Source organism: Perissodus microlepis, chromosome 5, assembly GCF_051167445.1.
Source record: "Perissodus microlepis isolate ML-2025 ecotype Zambia chromosome 5, ASM5116744v1, whole genome shotgun sequence".
In the NCBI taxonomy this organism is placed as follows: domain Eukaryota; kingdom Metazoa; phylum Chordata; class Actinopteri; order Cichliformes; family Cichlidae; genus Perissodus; species Perissodus microlepis.
The window spans coordinates 23,909,831-23,932,477 of record NC_140465.1 but is presented as its reverse complement, the minus strand read 5'-3'; the positions used below and the strand labels follow the sequence as shown (position 1 = coordinate 23,932,477).

Sequence of the window (22,647 nt, the reverse complement as noted above, 5' to 3'; positions counted from 1 at the left end):
GATTTTAAAAGCTTTGATTTGAAAAGAAAAATCTCTTCTATCATGTTTTATGTCTTTTTTAAAATTTCTTTTTATGTCTGTGTGCAAACCATTTTGAAAAAATTAGACCAAATATTAAAAACAACTACGTAATTATTTGTTTATTGATTTTATATGGATTATTTAATACGGCATGTAGAAGTCAGCTCAGGGACATTTGTGCGTGATGACGTTGCACAAAGAACGTAATACGTTGCTGCTGAAATGCTAATTGGAAGCTAAGTGGCTACTTTCTGCACCCCCCTTGTCTCCTGTTGTTACCTGCGGACAAGCTGGCCTGAAATACCATTAAACATATTTAGGAAACGGTTAACATTCTTCAGAGCATCTCGGTGTCCGGTGTCGGGCCGTAGCTATGGCTCTGCAAGGCCCGGAGGAGCTGGGGGAGCCGGTCGAAGAGTCGGAGGATCTGGACGACCAGGACGCTAGCAGCATCTCCCCGGCGGAGGAAATAACGCTACCCCCCGGGCCTGGAGGCGACGAGGAGACGGAGGAGGCTCTTCTGCTGCCCTGGGACCGTTTCTCCGCCTGGCTGCACTGCATTTGTGTGGTCGGCTTCGACCTGGAGCTCGGACAGGCGGTGGAGGTGAGACAAAAGTATCCGCCGGGGACAGCGGGGTCATGTTAAACTCAGTGAGGCTACAAATGTCTAAGTTAGCAGTTTTTTAGGCTTGGGCTAATTCTTGGAGGGGAGTGAACAAATCACTTTCATTAGCTGCTTTCATTTTGCCACTCTTTGATTTAACAATGATTACATGAGTACACACACGCTTCACAAAACTAGCAGAACATTTTACTGTAGGATCACTTTATGACAATGCCGAGCTTACGGGGAAGCGTGTTTGGTGTCCTTAGCTGAAGTTAGTCTGTCCCAGCAGCCACTGCATCACTCAGGCTATAACTTCAAATGGACGTATTTTGCAGAAAGTTGCATATTTAAAAAAAATAAAAATAAAATAAAAAAATAATTCAACTTAAAACGGTACCCAAATGTTTTGAATCCTACTGAAGTCACCAAGGCTAAAAAAAATCCCCAACACCTGTTGACCTCACAGGAGTTATAGAAACACACATTAATTAGTTACCTGATAACAATGTTTAAATGAAAAACAACTATGCAGATTCAGACTTCTTCAGGTCTTTCTGTTTCACTTTCTCCAGGGGACTGAGCTACACTAAGACTACAGAGCATTTCATCATTTTGATTTACTAATTGGATATAGTACTTAGTACGGTAAATTCATCAGCAGTACTATCAGCAGTGCAGCATATTTGTTTGTTTGTTTTTTAATGGGTATATCAAAATTTGACTTGATTTGAATTAGGAGTGGGGGGAAATCAATACAGCATACTGTATTGACGATACTGTAATGATATAGGAATACCAGATACTGATTTTTAAATTAAATATTTAAAATACTCTGGGAGTACTATGAACAAGATGGCTCATTTCATGCTTCACCGTGCTGAGGTAACATTAGCTGAACAAACTTAACATTAAACTGGTTCAACCAAAACCACTGGACACACTTAGCTTGACAAAGCTAAGCAGTTCAGGAGGCATCCTTTCTGCAGACAGTTGCAGTCTGACTTGGACTGACTGAAAATCGCTGTCAGAGAGACCGTCGAAGGTTTGTAAATAATTGCTGTCTAATTTATAAATGCAGAATGATTGCCAAGATGCTGCTGTTGCTCTGAATGAGTCTTTGTCAACGAGCACAACTGGAAGGGACTCAACTCAACTAGCTGCTAGCTGGTTAAGAGCAAATATAATAGTTGAATATTAATTTCTGTCTAGGTAGACATTAACAGATGTGATTTTTGATGGTGTATAACAGTTAATTGCGCATTATCAGAAACAGATTGCATGTAATTGCCAACTTGACCTCATTCAATCACAGACTGATAGCAGGCTTACTCTGACTTACAGCAACATTTGTGAGTGGTTCTAATGACCATTTTGGTGTAGTTGAAGATAACGTTATCTTATTAGATAAAATATAAATATTGACAAAGTTTAACTTAAGGAGATAATTTGCTGTTTTTAAAAAAAGTGATAATTCGCAATATACATTGTGAAAATGCAGCATATCACAAAATGTTAAAAATAGCAACAGTATCATATTTTGAGAGAAATATTTTGATAATATTGTATCGAGGGGTGTCTGGTGATTCCCACCTCTAACTTGACTATAGATAAAGTTCAATATTAAACTTTTAGATAAATGCAAGATACATTTTTTAACTGGGCAAATATTAACAAATTTTGCCATGAAAAACTGAAAAGACTATAAAAGTTTTGTTTTAAAATGTTTAATAAAACATTTTAAAACAAATCTCAACACAAGTATTAAACCAAAATGTTGTCATTGATACATTTCTAGTTTGAAAAATATAAACACTGTAGATTGTTTTTATACTAAAGGAAATCTAAAATTGTAAAAGTACAGCTATTTTTTAAGTGCTTTAAAGGAACACTTAGAACTAAAAAAAATTGTATGTATTGTGTAAACAATTAACATTATTCAGTAGTTTAAAAAAAAATAATTTGATTGAATTTGCTCACTTCTGTGTGTGTTTGTGTGTTTTTATTGGGTTGTATTTATTTATTTATTTATTTTTATGGTGAAAGAAATCTTCATCGTAAAACATAATTTAACTTTTATGTTTTAGTTTTTATCTTTGTCTCTCAGTCACATTAAAATCAGTTTATAACATCTTTGCATTGTATTACAGTTTTCCAGTTCTTTTTACAGTTTAACAACATAAGCACAGCACATAATAGAGGCTGACCAAAGTTTTCAGTTGTGCGTTTGTGAGCTTCTTCTTTGGGTAAAGTGTTGGTTTTTTTTTTTCTCTTCCAGGTCATTTATCCTCATCATTCCAAACTGTCGGAGAAAGAGGTGAGTTACGCTGAATGGGCGGGAATTTTTTTTTATTCTTTATTTTTTTTAAAGAAAGGTTTGTTTTTGGAACATTTATCGACATGTTAAAAAGCATCACATGTTGATGGATTGATTCACAAAGGCCCATTCTGAGGCAGGAAAAGTCCAGTATGGGTATGTAAACCTGAGCTGATGTAATAAAAGAGGTAAGGACATAAACTAAATACTTGCTGTTCTTTCAGAAAACAAGCATCTGCTACCTTTCATTCCCTGACTCCAACTCAGGTGAGTTTGTGTTTCAGCCTTTTTCTCTTATCTCGTATCCACCAAACTGGGGCTGGAGCTGGTTCTAATGCAAATCAAGATCCAGTTTCGCCTCGTTGCTTTTTCAGAACCATTCTACAGTTTGACAGGCTTGATGACATAATTAAGTACCGTTACTGTCACATGTTATTGAACCAAAGCATGGCGGATAAAATCTGTGGCCTGAACTAGGTCATCTAAAACGGACAAATACACGCACATCCTCATCAGAAGAGCTCACGCACTGCACGTTTTTTGATTCGCAAACAAGATAATATACAAAATAGGCACTCTTTCTGCACCTCTGTAGTCATGAGAGACACGCGTTACATTATTGTTTTTTTTGTTTTTGTTTTAACAGCTTTTGGATTTTTCATCAGTGATGGAAAAATTAGCTAACATCTGGTTGGGTGCTGCTTGAAAAGACCTAGTTTATACAAGGTGTTGGCTGTAATGCTAGGTGCAGCTCTTTCCAACTGTGTGTGGGATGTGTATAAAAATGGTTGTAATTCCTAAACAGTCATTCCTGTAGTTAATGCAATACTCCTTCTAAACACTTTGGATTAAAGCTAAGAGTCTACACTTCAGTCACATCTTGATTGTTTGAAATCCACTGCATAGGTCCATAAATATTTGGAGAAGTAACTGTAGGTGGATGGATATCAGCTGAACAGCATTAAGTCATAAAATTTTTTACTTATTCTTTTTTTTTCTTTTTTCTTTTTGGTAACTTCAGTATTTTTTTCACTGATACTCTTAGATTTTTTTAAATTGCTAAAATATTAAATGTAAGATAGATTACAGTATAGTGGTTAGCGCACTCGCCACACACCCATGTACAAACACCACTGTGGCTTTGTGTGTTTGCCCGCAGGTGTGTGTTTTAGTTTACTGAGTCAGAGGGGGGTGAAGCTAAAGGAACCTGCTGCCCTCAGTTTGAAGACAGGATTAGGACAGACTGCTTACAGGGCTGCTATATATATCTCTCACTGTAGGTGTTTGTCAGAGAGAAAGGGGGAGAGAGACATTAAACTGAGGAACTGCAGCTCTCTTTCTCTCTCTGTGTGTCATCCATAATTTAGCCTTACATCCTGAACAGATTTGGCATCATTTGTCGTTAATCCACTTTGGGAATTCAGAATAAATGGTGACAGATGAATATTTTTTTTTTTTGTGCTCTTTATTTGGAAAGTGCTGACTCTTCATGCGTCTCATACCCAATAGAGCTTTATAAAACAAGTTGTTGTGCATAAATGAATAGGCCAGTAATCGGATCAGATGTAAGGTTGCTCTACATTTGTGCGACTACCTCCATCCGTTTCCTTCCAGGCTGAGCAAGCAGCAATTTAAGTGGAGATGCTCAGACCTGCCTCTTCTTCATCTCTACTTGGGGAGGGGGTAAAAAGTCAAGTCATTTGTAAAAACTTATTTAATTCTGATGCTGCCTGTCCTGTGAACTCTACATGGCATTGGTCAACTTGTTGTTAAAAGAGGACTGATGTGATTTGTGGAAAATAAAGCAAAGAGCTTTAAAGTCTTTCTTTAAGTACACAGAAGTATTCGGACTGTGTTTGCTCTCCTCAGGTTTGTAGGTGACATGTTTGAGTGACTAGAAACTCAAAATTAATTCAGAGCTGTGGTTGAGCTGTGGTCAGGCAGCAGTGGCCTGTTTTCATGCTGTGTGGTCTTGAATGCAACCCGACTGAATGATGTCATGGAGTCTTGGCTGTGCTTTTTTGGCGCTCCTGGTAGTGTGTGCTTATGTATGCGTGACTTATGAAGTGGAATGCTTTTAAGTCTACCAGCCTGAGCTGAAGTGTTTGTCTTTCTTTGAATGTCCTAAAGCTCATTTTCTCTGTCTAAGGATGTGTTGACCTCCTGCTGAGGTTAACTTCTGGTTCATGGCTTATGCAGGACTTCCTGTTTCCTTTTTTCTTTCGTTTTCCTCTTCCTGTTTGTCTAAAAGACCAGAGGATGCAGGCTAGAAGAGCTGACCAGTGCTCATCGACGTCACATTTTTCTGCAGCGTACATTTTTTAATTCTTTATTTTTAAAAGTGTGCACAATGCAAATGTGTACAGAAATAGGTTGTGGTGGATTCTGCAGTGTTTTTGTTTCTTGTTTCTCAAAGGTGATTTTTTTTTTTTTTTTTTTTTTTTAAATCTATTTATGATCACACTTATAATCTTAGTTTAAAGTTAGCTGAGGACAGTGCAGTTTTTCTTCTTCAGAACAAATTAAGTTGTATATTTTTTGATTTTCATACACAAGTGACTTGGGTTTAAAGAATAATTTAGTACAAGTTTTTGAATGTTCCTAAAGTTTTGTAGCAGTCCTTTGCTAATGTGTCTTTGTGAAGTGTTTTTATTTTTTTCCCAGCTTATGTATATTTTGGTTCTATATGCTAGTCTGAGCTTAGAAAATATTGGAATATGCATCCATATTTATATGTATTCACCATGTTTATCTGCATAGTGTTTGGAAGCTGGGATAAGCTGGGCTTTTAATGAAATCCTCCTATAAACACTGCAGCCATCTTGGATTAAATCCGGGTGGCTGTCTGGATATTTTATAAACAAAAGTTTATTTAAGCTTAATTAAATTAAACCCCATGCATCACCACAAAAACATGATTGGTTTCCTGTGTTTGCTGATTTTCTCCCATATGTTTTTATTCAGGTCTTAAAATGTGTCTTGTTTACTGTGGGTGACAATCGGTCATTGCTCTGCCCTCTTTTTCCAGGTTGCCTTGGTGACACGCAGTTCTGCTTCCGGTTCCGGCAAGGTTCCAACAGGAAGACATCACTTGGCTGCTTCTTGGAAACCACTGACAGAGACGCGCCACCTTGTCTGAAGGTTAGGCACCGCTCATTAACACACACACAGCTCTGTAGGCACATAAAATCAGTGTAGAGTTTTGTGTGCTGAGAGTAAAATAAGAATCTGTGAACTGATAATTTGCTCTGTGTGTGTGTGTGTGTTACAGAGGGAGCAGGGCCATTACTACGGTTATGTGTACTTCCGTCAGGTGCGAGACAAATCTTTGAAGAGAGGATACTTCCAGAAGGTCAGTGTCATACTGCAGGAGGACTAAATACAGCCGGTGATAGAAAACTTAAGCATGAACAAGGATCCAGCACACAATGCACTGTGTTAAAAAATTTGAGAGCGATTATGCTTCCTGTCACCACAATAGGACTTATAATGGTTTTAAGCGATTTTTTTTCCACATTTCAGAGATTAAATGGTTTCAGCAACACCTCTTGGTTATGATTTTAGGCTTACAATAGTAGTACTCCCACTTCAGGCAAGGTTACATTGCGATTAACTGTATTAGCGCTCTCCTTGATAGAAAAACTGCATGCATGTTAAATTTGATATATATAATTATCTAAAATGATTTATTTTTACCCCACGCTATTTCAAAAGGCTTTTGCATCTCACTCCTCCCATCTGATCACTGAACAAATGCCAAATTAATTCACCTTATGTTTATTTGGCACCTTCCTTAATAGAATGATGATGTGTTAGATGGATTTAATGTGGCGCAAATGTAACATTATACTTTATCATGACCGCAGGTATACAGAGGGTTAAAATAAGAAACAAAGGCCCATGTCGAGCATACACTAGTTCAAGCTTTGGGTTTGATTCTCAGTTTTTATTTGCAGTTTAAAAACCATAAGACATTTATTTGTTCCAGGTCTTTGTTTTGTGACACTTTTGAGATTTCTTGTAGTTTTCTGCTTTTGCTAGCTGATGCTCTTTGGGGTTTAATCTATTACTAGACAAAATGAGGGATTGTCGGCTCACTGTATTCTGACATCTTTCAGACAAAATCAAAATCAAACCACTAAAAAAATTACATACTGATGAAATGTCTGAAAATACGATTCCCTTTTTTTTTTTTTTTTTTCTTTCTTTCTTGCTGTGCCTGTCTCTTTCCAGTCTCTCGTCTTGATCAGTCAGCTGCCCTATGTGACCTTCTTCCACTCGCTGCTGAAGATTATGGCTCCTGAATACTTTGAGAAACAGGAGCCCTGCCTGGAGGCTGGTCAGTTTGATTACCTGTCTGTATGTAATCATTTGTGTAATCCTGTCTCAGCTCCATGTGGTCCAGAAGAGTTAACTACACAGTCCTTAGTTCACATTTTTACAGTGCTTTCACATCCTAGTTACATCTAGTTTCAGCATTTTTATTTTTATGGCACAACGTATCAGCTTGGCAGCAGGTCCCCTGTACTGAGACTTTTGCAAAAACAAAATAACCAAGAAAACCAAGAGAGCATTGTGGATAAGTGTGTTTTCACACCTGTGGTGTTTAGTCCATTTAGTTCACAGTAATTGGACTTAAGTATAGACCAAAACAGCTGCACTGTGACCCTTTGAAGGAATAAATCCCAGAGTTGTTTGTTTATGACGTGATGTGATTAGACCATGATCCGAACGAAATACAAGGTGTATGTTACAAATTTGAGATAAAAAAATGTCCCATAACCACGTATGCTTTGTATTCTCAATGTGGGAAGGTACTGCAGATGTGCAAAGGTCTGTAGGGGTTAGCAGTTAGATGTGAAATGAATGTAAATTCTCCGTGTTCTCCAGTGGTCCAGAATACAGCACCTTCTTCCTGTATTTACTTTTGTTGCTCCACTCATTGCTCCTGGCCAGTGAGTGGATTCATATGGGCTCAAATTGTGGTCATAAATATTTTGTACTTGTAAATCAGGATTTGTATGTGTAAAAAGAATTTGTGTGTGTGTGTGTGTGTGTGTGTGTGTGTGTGTGTGTGTGTGTGTGTGTGTGTGTGTGTGTGTGTGTGTGTGTGTGTGTTAAAAAAAATTTGTGTGTGGACTTAGCCAAAAGATACATGTGAAACTCTGCACTCAAGTTTCAAGTTACAAGTACGAATTTTGACCCTGTTTTTCTTCCTTTCATCTGATTGGCCAATGTCATGTCAATCACAAATTTAACTATCCAATCAGAGAACAGGTGGGTTTGGCTATTGGAGTGGTGCTTTATGGAGCTTCAGGTCCTTGAAGGGAATAAATGCCTTTTTACATGCCAGCCCAGTGTTTTCCTTCATCAACACGAAGGAAAACAGTCTGTGGTGGTCTCAGTTTGGTGATTTTTGTGTCACAGGTTTACGTGCTTAATACAGGGACCTCCAGGGCCTTTTCAACAGCGCTGCGGACCTGGGGGGGGGGGGGGTCTGCAGTCCGCAGTGTTATTAGTTTAACACTTTGTGTTAAACTAATAACACTTTGTGTTAAACTAATCCTAAAGTAATAATGGTATTTCTAACCACTGATATACCACAACTTTATCCTTTCAACAGCTACTGAAAGTTAGGGGACCTAGCTTCTATCGGATATTTACATAGAGATCCTCCAGCTGTAACTGTATTACCCTTCAAGGACCTGCAGTTCAAAAAAGCGCCCCTCCGACAGCCAAACCCATCTGTTCTCTGATTGGATAGTTATATTTGTGATTGACATGACATTGGCCAATCAGATGAAAGGAAGAAAAACGGGGTCAAAATTCGTACTTGTAACTTGAAACTTGAGTGCAGAGTTTCACACCTATTTTTTGGCTAAGTCCACACACAAATCTGTTTTACACTCACACAAATTCTTTTTACACATACGAATCCTAATTTACAAGTACAAAATATTTATGACCACAATTTGAGCCCATAGACTCACATGGCTTGTAGTGATGCATTTTGGCTTGCTTGGAGTTCCTTATGTGAAAAAACCACACCAAACCAAACAATGTGAAAAAAGTTCTAAACTAAGTTTATGAACTCATCAGCTGATTCGGACCAGAGTATATGAACTATAAGTGGAGACAGTGTGGACTAAAAGAGGGGTTGTCCTGTTGGGCACTCCCACCTCTCAGGTGCAGCCACTTTTTTGATGACCTTCCCAGACTGCTCCTAAAGTAATCAGGAAGGTGTGGGAGCCTTGGAGGGTTGGCCAACCCACTGTTTTACCCATGTCTAATTGGAAACTATTTGTAGGGATTGTAGATTCTAGTTGATTATAGATTAATACCAACCAGTATAAGGCAATGATGCCATCTTTAATTTGGTAAGGGATGATCCCCTTATTTTGAAAGTTTGATTGCACATTGACTAAGGAATTGTAAATCACAAGTGGTTTGCCAAGTCAGAAAGCAGTGACTGTAGCTGCTGACCAGTCTCCATGATTGTGAACTTGTCTTGCCACAGAAGAAGAATATCAGAGAGGCAGCCAATTATTTCTGTATACTTAAATAAATCCCTTTTTCTGTTTTCAGAGAAGATCCTTTTTAATTCAAAATTGTTGTTGTGTTTGATAGCTTGTAATGACATCGATCGCTGGCCAACGCCTCATCCTGGACGAATCCTGACGCTGCCTATCATGGGTGTAGTCCTCAAGGTACACTCACGCACTAAGTTGAAACCAGCAGATGTTTAGTTTTGACATGTCGTGACAGGTAAAGAACAGGTCTAATTAATAACTTTAAAGATGGCTCGATTCAATTTCCCACGATAGGCAAATATTTGTTTAATCAGGCAGTCTTGTTCAGGTAGAACAAGAATCCTTCGCAGTCAGCAGTAACCTGTACTTTAAAGCAGGATTTAGGGGCTTAGTGAGGTAACTTCAATGTTTTCAATGTTATGGAGTTGGTTCACTACTTCTGTGTCCTTCATGTCTTTTATTTTGTTTTAAAGAGTACAAATTGGTACAGTTCTGGGACTGAAGGCTTGGTTTAGTTAAGTTTATCACTTTAATGAGTGTTTTAATGTTTAATGTTTACAATGACTCCAGGCATGCTTGTAAAAGTATGAAACGAGTTTGATTATTGTAAGGATGAATGTTGTAAGTCTTGGGTAGGGTTGTAACTAAAGATTATTTTCTTCAATTACTCGATTAGACAACGACTATTTCAGTAACTCTTATCTCCGCTTCCTGTGGGCAGACCCTCTGTTCTATGCTCCATCACCCTGTTGTCTCGCCCCACAGCAAATTAAAATAAAAACCCAGGAAGCATATGAATTTGAAAATAATCAAATGTATTTCTAACATTTCTCAATATGACAGAGTAAAAATGAAATAAATAATATTATTTAAGTCATACAAATTAAAGTGCTAGTAGTATTTAAACAAAAAAAATAACTGCAAACAAGAAACTAAAAATAGTTTCTGTCTAAAAGTTAAAATAAACTTCAAATCAAAAATATTTTTTCCAGTCCAAAAAGACAAGTTTCCAAAGTTTACAGATGATTCAGTCCATGAATTTACGATTGCACTAAACTTAATGTGGAGTGAGGTTTGCTCTTATCTTTGAGATGATGTTCCCAACTGCTGCTAAAGATGCACTCTTTCATGACTTGAGCCATTTAAGAGTTGCATGATCCTCTTTTCAGGACAAACTCTTCCATATGCCTGTGGATAATACTAGTTAGAAGGACCTAAACAGTATTAGAAAAGGCTGTTACTAATTACAAATGTGGTTGTCTATCATTGTTTCTCTGATGAAAACCTGTGCTATGTGCTGCAGGTTCGCATCCCAACCTCTTATGATAAACCAGGAACGTCACAGCTGGTCCAATCCGCCCAGGTGATCTTACACTCGCGTGCGCACAAACACTGTGTCTGTTTGTATGATGTCTGTGATGACACACTGAGCATTATGTGAATATTAAAGCTGAAAGTGTGTTTTTGTGTTTTAGAGTGATAGCATGGTGTCCATTGTGCTCCCAACAATTCATGAAGTGGACCTCTTCCGGTGAGTCCTGCAGGTCAAGGCTGATGTAGACTAAATCTTTATAGAGCCTAAGATGCAACCCATGTTACATAATAGTCTCATTGCCACATTGAAGCTTGTGATTGGTGTTAATTAGCTTGTTGTCAATTCCCAGTCTGTCTTTTCGTGCAAGTCTTGGTCGCCAGCATCCATCCATTCTCTTCTGCTTATCAGGGTGCTAGAGTATATCCCAGCTGTCATTCACACCTATAGAATCATCAGTTAACCTAACCTCAATAATTGCATCTCTTTGCACTGTGGGAGGAACTTCACGCAGAAATTCCACCGTCCTCCCAGATGGTGGAGTCGAACTCGGGACCTTCTTTCTGCACCGTGCTGCCAGCATATTTTATGTATTTTACCATTATTGTTGTGTGACAATGTCTAGATTGGATTAGTGTTATTTATATGTTTGGATTGTTTAGGTAATTTTTGGATATTTTTTAGTGACTCACTTTAGTATGATAATGTATGTTGGAATTGTATTTGGTGTATGTTATCTGATGTTTGGGCCCCTATTTTATAAGTCGAGAAAGGCGATCTCCATCCATTTGTTACAAATGTGTGTCATTATATTGCTGATCATCATAACTTACATCGAGGTAATAATTGTTATGCTCTCACTGATCTGTTTGAAACCTGGTGCGTGGCACTGAACGAGCCAGTTGGCTGCAGACTGCATCGGTGTGAATTTCCAGGGACGTACACGTCAGGTTAAGGTGTAACATGTACCTACAGGGTAGATTTAACACAGAAATTTAAATCCTCTGTCACAGTGTTCTTCATGCTTCGGACATGTTTTGTCCCCACCTCCTGCTTAATCATGGTACTGTCACTGAATCAAGAACAATATCACTTGATGCTTCAGCTGAGGACAACTGCTTATCAAAAAAAAAAAAAAAACACTGAGAGAAAGTGAAGACAGGCCTTTCGCAAGGAGGGTTGATTTCAGTGTTTAGTTGGCGTCTCTGAAAACTTGCTTCTACCTTGTGTCTCTGTGGGGGAGGTGCAGACAAAATGAATAGTCATGCCCATTATTAAAAGGTCAGAGTTACTGTTTTGGGTGCTCTGCTGTGTAAATCAGCATATTTTGTATTCAGGTAAAAAAGAATATTAATCACCCAGCTTGGTGGTTGTGCTCCTGACCAAATCTGCTGAAACCTTTTAAGACTTTCAGGTTCTGAGGTAAATTAATAAATTTGAAATCTAGCAGTTCAACAAGGTTCGACCTGAGAATGTAACACAGGCATGTGTCTTTGATGTTGCCAAAATTGACTTGGTTTGAAATTGGTTAGCAAACAGTGGGAAAGAGACTTACTCCACTCATTGTCGTTCTCCCCGCCCCAGGTGTTTCTATCCAGTCTTCTTCCATCTCCAGATGCTTTGGGAGTTGGTGTTGCTGGGGGAGGCACTTGTTGTCATGGCGCCATCACCAGCCGAGTCATCTGATACTGTGCTAGCTTTGGTCAGGTAAGTTAGCAGCGGTTATTGTGCCAGGATAATATATTGACCAGTACTTAACAACAAACCCAAAGCTAATTTTTATATAATTTTGTGTCTTCATGTTCAGGAAAATTTGATGTATGACACCTAGACATGTCTTCCTGTTATAAATGTGTTATAAAGTGTAATTTATAGTCCAGCAAATGAGTCGGTCTACATATGTTTCTGTTTGTACAGTGATCAGACAGGTGTTTTTCATCCAACGCACACTGTCATATGCGTCAGTAAAATGCGCTTGGCCTGGAATAGGCCAAGCGCATTATATTTAAAATGTGAATACTTGAGATCTCTACAAAATAAGTGTGATTTTTATTAATAAAAAAAAAAACCCAACTTAATCCTGTCGCCTTCACGTGTTTTATGTTAAAAAACAGTCACAAAAATGCCAGATGTACCAAAACTTATGAAAATTAAAATTCAAATATTAAGACTGACATTTACTTTCTTCTTCTTTTTGTTTGTTTTTTAAAAAATTGTCAGAAGGTTCAGTAAACACTCTAGTTTAAAAATGTTAGAAAATGTTTTAATGTGTTTTTTCTCCTCTGCAGCTGCATTGCTCCTCTGCGTTACTGCAGTGATTTCCGGCCGTACTTCACCATTCATGACAGTGAGTTTAAGGAGTACACCACCAGGACGCAGGCTCCGTAAGTAAAAATAAAATGACGCCATGCTGTTGTGTCATTGGTATTAGTAGCTGGGATAAATTTGTGGACAGTGGAGCGATCAGCTGCTGAAGATTCTGTTTCCACGAGTAGATTTGTAAAACAAAAAGTATCTATTTCACCTTCAAATAAATCAAAATGAGCAAGGAAAATAAATCAATTTAATCATGCGATAAAGTCCCTAAAATAATTTTAAATATAGCAACAGGAGCTGCTGGAACAGGCTGCCACTCCATACAGCAGCTGGAAAAAAGTGATGATAGGGCGTGGTCATTCAGGATGTTTGAAATTCTAATTTAAAAGGGAGCCAATGAACAGAAGCTACTTCGTTAGAAATTTGTTGAGTGTTGAAAATTGTTTTCTGCTTATTGGTGTTAAAAGTTATTAATCTGTGTTTTCGCAGGCCGTCAGTCATTCTAGGAGTGACCAATCCTTTTTTTGCAAAAACTCTGCAGCACTGGCCGCACATCATCCGCATCGGAGACATGAAACAAGCAGGTAAAGGTTACAGCTTCAGCAAACAGACATACAGGGTCTCAAACCTGTTCAAAAAGATGTCTCTGTGCAAAAAGTGTGTTAATGAAGTAGGTAATGATGTATTGGAAATGGAGGAGAAATATCAACCTGTCTGATCACTCTTTTCGCCACCTGGCACTCACAGGAGAGATGGCCAAGCAGATGAAAGTCAAGAAACTGAAAAACCTCAAAACTCTGGACTCTAAACCCGGTAGATATTTCACATCCACCTTTTATTCTATTTATTTTTCTGTATTATGAAGATTTTTACTTTTTTTAATATTACATGAAATCTCTCTCTCTCTCTCTCTCTCACTCACTCACTCACACACACACACACACACACACACACACACACACACACACACACCGACAAATTGTGCAAGAGGTCCCGCAATAACTAAAAAACAGTCTGATAAATGTGTGTGCGTTCTGTAGGTGTGTACACTGCATATAAACCGTATCTCAACAAAGATGAAGAAATCATCAAACAGCTTCAGAAGGTGAGATATTTCCCATTTTTAAGCATCCCCTTATTCATTATTGAAAATATGAAATATTTTTATGTATTTTCTTGTTTTGCAGGGTGTTCAACAGAAGAGACCCTCTGCAGCCCAGAATGCAATTCTTCGGCGCTACTTCTTAGAACTGACACAAAGCTTCATCATTCCACTGGTAACAACCAATTACTTTATGTATGTGGTATCCTCCAATTAGATCCAAGAACTCTATAATGAATGCTGTGTTTTTTAGAGTTGAAGCTCTGAGTTTGAAAGATTTCACAGAAGTGGATTTAACTCTGATACATCAGGCTATGAAGCTGTAAATATGTGATTTTAATTTTATAAATGACAATAAGCATTTTAGGCGTCAACTAAAATGATTTGTTTGTGTGGTGCAGGAGCGGTACGTGGCCAGTCTGATGCCTCTCCAAAAGTCCATCAGTCCCTGGAAGAGTCCTCCTCAGCTACGACCGTTCATACAGCAGGACTTCATGAAGACACTGGAGAAAGCTGGACCTCAGCTTACGTCCAGACTGAAAGGAGACTGGATAGGACTCTACAGGTGCAGGCATAAGCCTTTATTAAAAAAATCTATCTGCAGAAGTTAATTTATCACATGGTAATCTGTATTTTTAAGCTCATAAGCCATAGAGGTTTTTACTGGGTTAAGTATGAATGGTTTGATTGTAACACAGACTGAAAGGATGTCAGTAGTGAATCACTGACATGTTGTCGGAATGCAGACTATCCCGAGTGTCATATGAACTCCTTTTTTTTTCTTCTTAAATTTAAAGGCATTTCCTCAAGTCTCCCAACTTTGACGGCTGGTTCCGCAACAGGAGGAAAGAGATGACGCAGAAACTGGAAGCCCTGCACCTCGAAGCGCTGTGTGAGGAGGTGAGGAGGAGAAAGGCTTGGAGTGTATAAAGATCGGGCTGAGTCTGTCTGAAACATTATTTTAGTGTTTTATGCTTTTAAGTTAACTTCTGATTGGCTCCTCAAGGTTTGAACAGCAGGTGGGTGGGACTTGAGGGACCATGAAAAGGCAATATCCAAAGCATCATACAGATTCAAGATTAAACTAACTGTGTTTAGAGTGGTCTGAGGTTTTGGCACTCTGAACATAAAGTTGAGCATAATTATTATTATTATTATTTTCTGTTTTTACATGGATGGGATGTTAGTCACAGTGTTCTTCATGCTTCGGACATGTTTTGTCCCCACCTCCTGCTTAATCATGGTACTGTCACTGAATCAAGAACAATATCACTTGATGCTTCAGCTGAGGACAACTGCTTATCAAAAAAAGTAGTTAAGTGATGCCATTGGCTAAAGCTCTGTATATCTTAATGGCCATCAGTCAACATCGACTCAATTCAACAATATCAGTGTTGAATTGAGTCATAAAATGTAATGAGTACCCTTGAATTGAGTCCCAGACACCTTTATCAATCTCCATGTCATTTGTTCTTCTGCAGGATCTCCAGAAGAGAATCCAGAAGCACACAGAGGTGGAGACAGTCGATCTGGTCCTGAAGCTGAAAGACAAACTGGTCTGTAAAGATGATTCATGGTCTATAACTTTAACATTACTGCCTCTACTAAAACCTCCTGTACTTTTACTGCTAAACTACAGCTCTGCTACTAGCACAACAGCTAATAGTCCTGTAGCTTTTCTCTTTTCTTGCATAGTTAATAGATGGTGAGGTCAAAAAGTTCTGGGAACGGACCGATAAAAATCAAAACCAAAATGTGCCTGCATTATCTGTTCATTCTCAGTCAGCACACACTTGACATACACCCCAAACTAGGTTTTTTGTTTTACATTAAATATTCAGCGCAGTGTCAACATGCTGCACATCCACCATAATTACTGCACTGGCTACAGGTCTTCTGGCTGTGGTGTCATTTATTGGGAGGAGTGAAGTGATGCTAACATGGTGCTAAGTAAGCTAAATAAGCATGTGAATATCTGGGAGAAACTTCAGCTACTGTAAAACTGCACTGAATCTGAACCATAGGAAGCATGACCGGTTTATCTGTTGGATTAAAGTGTGTGCTAGTGTTTTATAAGGCAGTGAAGTGAGTGCGTAGCATGTGTTGCATGGATGGGTGGATGGATGTATCATAAGAAATGAAGAACTGACATCATTCACGATTACAAGCCTTTTTAAAAAGCCTAAAATAAATTTAGGAGGAGTGCCAAAGTCTTAAATCTAACTGGGCTTAAGCTGTGGGAACCCAGCTTCTTTCAGGTCTGGGAGCTGTGCAGTTTACAACTGATTTTAAACATGACATTCAGGTTCGCTTGAAGCAGAAATTGATCTTTATTCTCTGTAAAGTTTGAGCTGTGTCTGAAATTGCAAAGCACACAGTGCAAATGGTCAGAACAGGATGCAGGCACTGGAAGCTGCCTGAACACGCCCAGGAGGATGACAGGTTAAAGGTCATCTTCTTTCTCGGGCAGATGACCTTCAACTCAAGGTCCATCAAATTTAAAAAAAAAATTCCTCCCTGCCTTGAATTCTTCCTACTTCTTTTACTTTACTTTTACTGACACAGCATACATGGCTGTGCTTATTAGTAATCCCTGCTGCTGCACCTGGTATCTTGCATCTGCTGCATCTTCAGCCTGTTGGATGAAGTCTTTTTGTCTCACTGTGCTCTTTGCTGCAGACTCAGGCGGAGAGGGAGAAGTTACCAGTGCGTCCCGGGACCTTGGAGAAGCTGAGAGCCCATATCGAGGGTGTCATCCTGACCTTACCAGAGGACCTGCAGGGCATCCTTCACAAGCCCACCACGCTCTGACCTCTAACCCTGCAGGCTGCAACACTAACCCCCAGTTAAAGCTTGTTTTAAAGTTTTGGGTGGGGGGGCTTGGTGGCTCTCCTCCCAGTCGGTTTCCAAGGTGAGGGTGATGTGGACCCTTTCACTCAGACTGGGTGCCAGTTTAAATCTGCTCGGGTCTAAGATAGAAAGCACATATTTGGGTGCCAGCTCTCAATGAGTCAGACTAAACAGCATGTCAGTGATCATGTGGGTATTTTTTTTTTTTTTTTTTTTTTAAGATGACCAGTCAAACCAGGATCGACCAGGAAGTGTTTAGAAAGTGCTACTTTTTTTTTTTTTTTTTTTTTTTTTTTTTTTAAATCACTGCTACATTACTACATGAAGAAAGCCTGGAGGGCTCGATCCTGATAGCATTTTCTGAACAGTCTGAGGCTGCGTGCGCAAGCAACAAGAAGATGACTTTTACTGACCTTTGACCCTGGACGTTTTTACCTCCTTAACATTTTTTTGTTTGTTTGTTTGTTTTTTAACTTTGATGGTGGGTCGCTGCAGTCTAACTGAACAAAATCTGGAAATGTAAAAAGTTTCCCAAAGAAGTGCACTTCATCCATAACAGGACCAGTGTGCCCTTCTCACACCTTTATGCAAACAAGCTGAGCCAAGCAGTGCTTTATAATGTGATGTTACTAAAACTCACACACACACAGCACTAACCACCAGCGACCCCTGCAATAACTCTCTGCAGGAGCCAGTCATCTTTTTTATCCATGTCACATGATCGTTACATGACCTATCAAAATGAAATTCAGAATGGTCTTTATATTTGTTTGTTTTTCTGTTGTTGTTTTCTTTGTTTTGTTCTTTTAACATCTGAAGTTTTGTGTCACTCTTGTGTAAAATCATGTAGAATCTCCTCCGACAGGCCCGTATCCACCAAGAAAGAAAAATAGATCATTTGAAAAATACTTGCAGAAATGCAAATTTATAAGATATCTGTTTGGGTTTTTTTTTTTTTTTTTTAAATGAAAAGGAAAAAAATTAGTTTTTCATTTGAATGAATGAGAGGACACCAAAAAATATGAGCTAGACCCCAAAGTTTGATTTCTAGAGATAATTATTGTTTGATGATAATCGGAAATAATGAGAGATTGACTTTCTGCGTGTTGTTTGTGAACTTTCTTCTTTTCTCCTGATTAGTTTCTGTGTCACTATCACAATTAGTAATTCCTGTATCTTATTGACTTAAATTTTAAAGGGTTCACAAATTGTTCTTAGAAGTTATTTGGCCATTTTAACAGTTTTACTTGAAGTATATTCTAATTTCTTATATTTAACTCTTTAAAAAAATTTAAAATGGTGGAATGGACTTTTATTGTGAAAAACTGAAGCTTGAGCCTCTGGGTCATAAAAGTGGGGGATCACCGCAGCAGTTGGCGCCACATGTTTGATTTGGCATTTTTAAAGCTGTTTACTCTTTCAATTCAGCGCAATTCTTAAACGTTTGTTTCTCATCGGAGGATCAAACCGTATCCGTTTCCGCTCGAGATCGTTCATAGAAAAATAAACTTTTTAAAAGCCAAAACAACTCTTTTAAGCAATTATTTTAATGCACTTTCAAGTCCTTGCTATGAACTGAAATAAACTGTCAGTTGTTTTGATTTTAAAAAGGTTTATTTTCTATATTTAGTTTAGTTTTTTCCTGAAAATTATCATCAACTTGTATAAAGATAAATAGAAGCTGTTCTGTCTTATTCACCTGAAAAAAACCCATTTTTGATTGTAGAGCAGTTTGGATGACACAAAGTCTGAGACTCAGTAAGGGTGGAGTGCCCCATGTGGGTTGGGAATAAGTTGCTACCTGAATTGGAGGGTTTTTGTGTGTTCTTGTTCAGGAGTGAGGGTGGAGTGGAAGCAGAGCTGGGCAAACAGATTTGTGTGGAGTCAGCTGTGGTACTGGGTGTTAAACTGAAGCTGCTTATCTACATTTCTACCCTCACTGTTGTGAGTACTGAGTGATGGCTGCAGATACAAGCTGTGAGCTTCCTCTGAAGTTTGCTATAGGGTGCGAAGCTTGGTCAGAGTAGAGCAGCTCTTCTCTACATGGAAAGGAGGCAGTTGTGGTGGTTCATCGGTGTAAGATGCCTCCAGAGCACCTCCTAGATGAGGCGTCTTTGGCATGTCCTACTGGAAGGAGGTCTCAGTGCAAACTAGGACACGCTGGAGAGATTGTCTCTCAGCTGGCTTGTGAACACTTGTGTCTCCCCAGAAGTGCTGGTGACAGGGAGTTTTAGATTACTCTGCTGAGGCTGCTGGCCCTGTGAACTGGTTCCAAAAAAGAGGCAGAAAATGGATTGATGGCTGGGGAGGGGGTGGAGCTTTCAAAAATGGCACTGCTGTGCTTTAAAATGTGTTCATTCTAATGACTAACAAACAATGAACTTTGTATGTATAATAGTGGCCACGGTTGCTCAGGATAATACACAGATGCTGATTCTTCACATTATATTTAATTTTAGGAGGTTTAAATTCTTGTGAGACTTTTTGTTTGTTTGCTTGTTTTGCCTCAGACCTTTCAAAATGAGTTAAAGCTATCGAACACATTGTGAACAAAAAACACTTTGACTAAAGAGATCTCAACTGGCTGCCCTTTATGTAATACCACTTTGTATCACAAGATGGTGCAGTGAGTCAGTGTAACCTTTAGTTAACCTGGCAGATTATTTAGAGCCCATATTTACAAAATGAAAAGCTTTGTGCAGAAATCGATATAAAGCTAAAAATTTATATTAAAAGTCAAGCTGCAACAAGAGCTCCTTCATAGCACACGATGATTAAACATGGAAATCAGCCTGCTAAATGTTGAATTTTATGATTGCATCACTATGATCTGTGATATTTTAAAGATTTCTGTACATTTTCTAAAACGTAGAAGCAATAATGGTTTAACAACTTGGCAGTTTGTATTTTCAGAAAACAAATTGATATGCCTCGCTCTAATTTTTCTGAAAGAGATTACATACGTCGGCACATACAGTTATTTTATGTTTGCGTTGTACATCATCGGAACATTGAATGGACTTGCAAGCTTGTGGATTTGTTTTCCTGCCATCATGTAACAGCTGTTTTATAAATGCTTTGAATTTTGCCTTTTTTATTACGCAGACAACTGTAAAGACAAAAAAATGTACTGGTTGGATAAACCTGTGACATCTGGTTGTTGGGCAACCATGCAAATTTTATATTTGTATTAAAAAAAAAAGTAATATTTTACAACTTTCAATGTTTTAATGGAGGGCTATTCTTATTCCACAGTGTAGCAGCTGAGGAGTTTTTTTGTACATAAAGCTGTAAAGTAAAATGTTCGCCCACATATGAGGATGTATGATAATTATTTTGCTATTCAAACAGATGTCTTTGCTAATTATTAACTATAGTGACACCACTGCAGCGATGAATAGCTTTTACGAGAATATTTACACTGCCCTGGAGGCACAGGGACATCTTGAATTTGTAGATTTTTCTCCAAAAGAAACAAGTCTCTTACCAACAGAGGTGTGATAAGAGACTGGAACATCAGGAAGGTTCAAATCATGCCATCAAAAAACCCAAATTATGTACAAATAAAGAGATGAAATCTAACAGTATTTATATGAAAAAGTAGCAATAATGACATTTTAAGTTATTCTGTAAATTTGCAAAAATTATAAGAAAGAAGTTGATTAAAATCAAAATAGTGCAGTGAGACGCTGAACTACAAACAGTTACACCATTATTTACAATATTATCATTTAGCATTATTAACATGATATTTAATTTTTAAACATTGTGTTTATCGTCAGTACTTAAGTGTCGTGTAGGGTGACCAGAGCCCAGTAAACTACGTTAAGATAAAAATGTTTAGTTTTAGGTCACATGTTTGACTTCGATCATGTGACATGTCATTTGAATGCATTTCCCCTGATTTTGAGAAGCATATATTGAAGCTGATGTTTATTTCTGTGGTCTTGTCTCGCGTTTCCTTTTTCTTGTGTTAAAACTGCTGTTCTGTCTGATAAGCAGAAAGGTTTTTAGACACGTTTCCTCTGAAACACGTGCTTACTTTAGTAAACTTTAACAAACTATGTGGAGACTGTCTCAAAATGTGGAAGAAGGGAGATGAAATTTAAATGACCTGGTCACCCTATTCTTAAGATACTCCTAGATATAATCTGCTTTTTTACAGCAGGTCTAAATCTGCTGCTTCTCTCTGTATGAGGTAAATGCAAGTTCCTGACAGAAAGAGGGTTAAAATAAAAATCTGTTTATGGCAAATAATTCTGGTTTGATGGAGGATGGATGTCTCAAACACCTGGTTAAGGTTAGACTTAAGCTTATGTTTTAAATACTGTCTTATGCAGCTGTGGCACACATGTAGAAATTAGATTTAAAAGTCTCCTTCAGAGGCATTTTCCCCTCAAATTAATATAAAGTGTAGAGAAAAATGACACTACAAATTCAAAATGTCTCAAAGCCATTGTTTTTAAATATGCATTTTTGCTCCATTGACTTTTTATTTTATGTTTTTAAATTGAAGCCATAACCACTACGCTCAACCGCTCTAACAGCCTGAAGCACTGCAGCTGTGGTGATGACTCGTTATGATGAAAGTCATGCTGACCTACTTTTTTAATATAAGCAAATGATTATTGAACTTGTTTGAGTGGCCTTCCTGCGGTGCATCTTTCACAACATTGTTTTTGCTTCTGAAACAGTATTACAGTGAAACAAAATTCATCCAGCAGCTGTTTTTGAATGTTTGTAAAGGTTGATGCAGATGACCGACGGCTGCTGCTAAAACTCATGCAGCATGTCGCAGTTTGATTAAATGTTTGAAAAGGCTGCTGTTTGGATGAGGTCAGAGGATTTTTTTATGCTACATGTCTCGTTCAGTGGGGTCACTGACGTTAACTGGTGTGTTTTGTTTTGTGTCATTAAACTGACTTCTTAAAATGTAAAGGATCTCTTGCTTGTTTTCTGAGGAGCTTCTATCAAAGATTCTCCAGTGCTGTACGAGGGCAAGGATTTCTTTAGAGTCACGTTTTGGTCTTTAATGATCTGTAGGGGCCCAACACAGATGCAGATGAGTAAGATCTGCCTTGTACTAAAGGGTTAATTGTTGCTGAAGAGTTTATTTTAGTCTTTTTTCACTAAACCCATTTAAGTACCTTTGTTAGCTTGTCCTAATCAAACTGCAACAAAAAACCCTGCTTCATATTAAAACTGTCTTCCTGCCATCTCCTGATTACGATCTGGATTACGTGATCAGTAGAAGGCCAAAACGGACTACCAAAACTGGATCTTTTTTTTTAGATTACACCTTCTGAACAACTGGACCCTGGGTGTAAACCCCCCTGCTGGCTCGGGTCTTTCTCGCAGGACTTTGTACTCTCTAAATACTCTGAATACTTCCACCCATACGTCAAAGGCATGCATATTAAACTTAATCAGTGCTAGTTTCCCATCACTCACTGGGATGGGTTTCAGCCCCAAATTTGTTTTTCCACTAAAAATGTTAATACAACTAATAATCTCAAACAAAGTAAAACTTTTTTTTGAAGTTTGTTAAAATTAATTTCCTTCTTTGTATTTTCTTGTAGACTTAAGCTTCAAAAT

At 38.2% G+C, this 22,647-nt stretch overlaps 1 protein-coding gene across 1 annotated transcript; it reads left to right on the top strand.

The window, feature by feature from the left end:
* Positions 1-215: 215 nt before the first annotated feature.
* dennd6a (DENN/MADD domain containing 6A) lies at positions 216-21,990 on the top strand. The gene is made up of 19 exons (XM_084928975.1): positions 216-625; positions 2,904-2,942; positions 3,167-3,209; positions 5,971-6,083; positions 6,214-6,294; positions 7,176-7,281; positions 9,570-9,649; positions 10,776-10,835; positions 10,948-11,003; positions 12,369-12,491; positions 13,073-13,168; positions 13,590-13,684; positions 13,848-13,913; positions 14,141-14,205; positions 14,288-14,377; positions 14,604-14,767; positions 15,000-15,102; positions 15,684-15,758; positions 16,882-21,990. The coding sequence occupies exons 1-19, from the start codon at positions 395-397 to the stop codon at positions 17,011-17,013; spliced, it is 1,818 nt and encodes a 605-aa protein (XP_084785101.1). The 5' UTR covers positions 216-394; the 3' UTR covers positions 17,014-21,990.
* Positions 21,991-22,647: the final 657 nt, after the last annotated feature.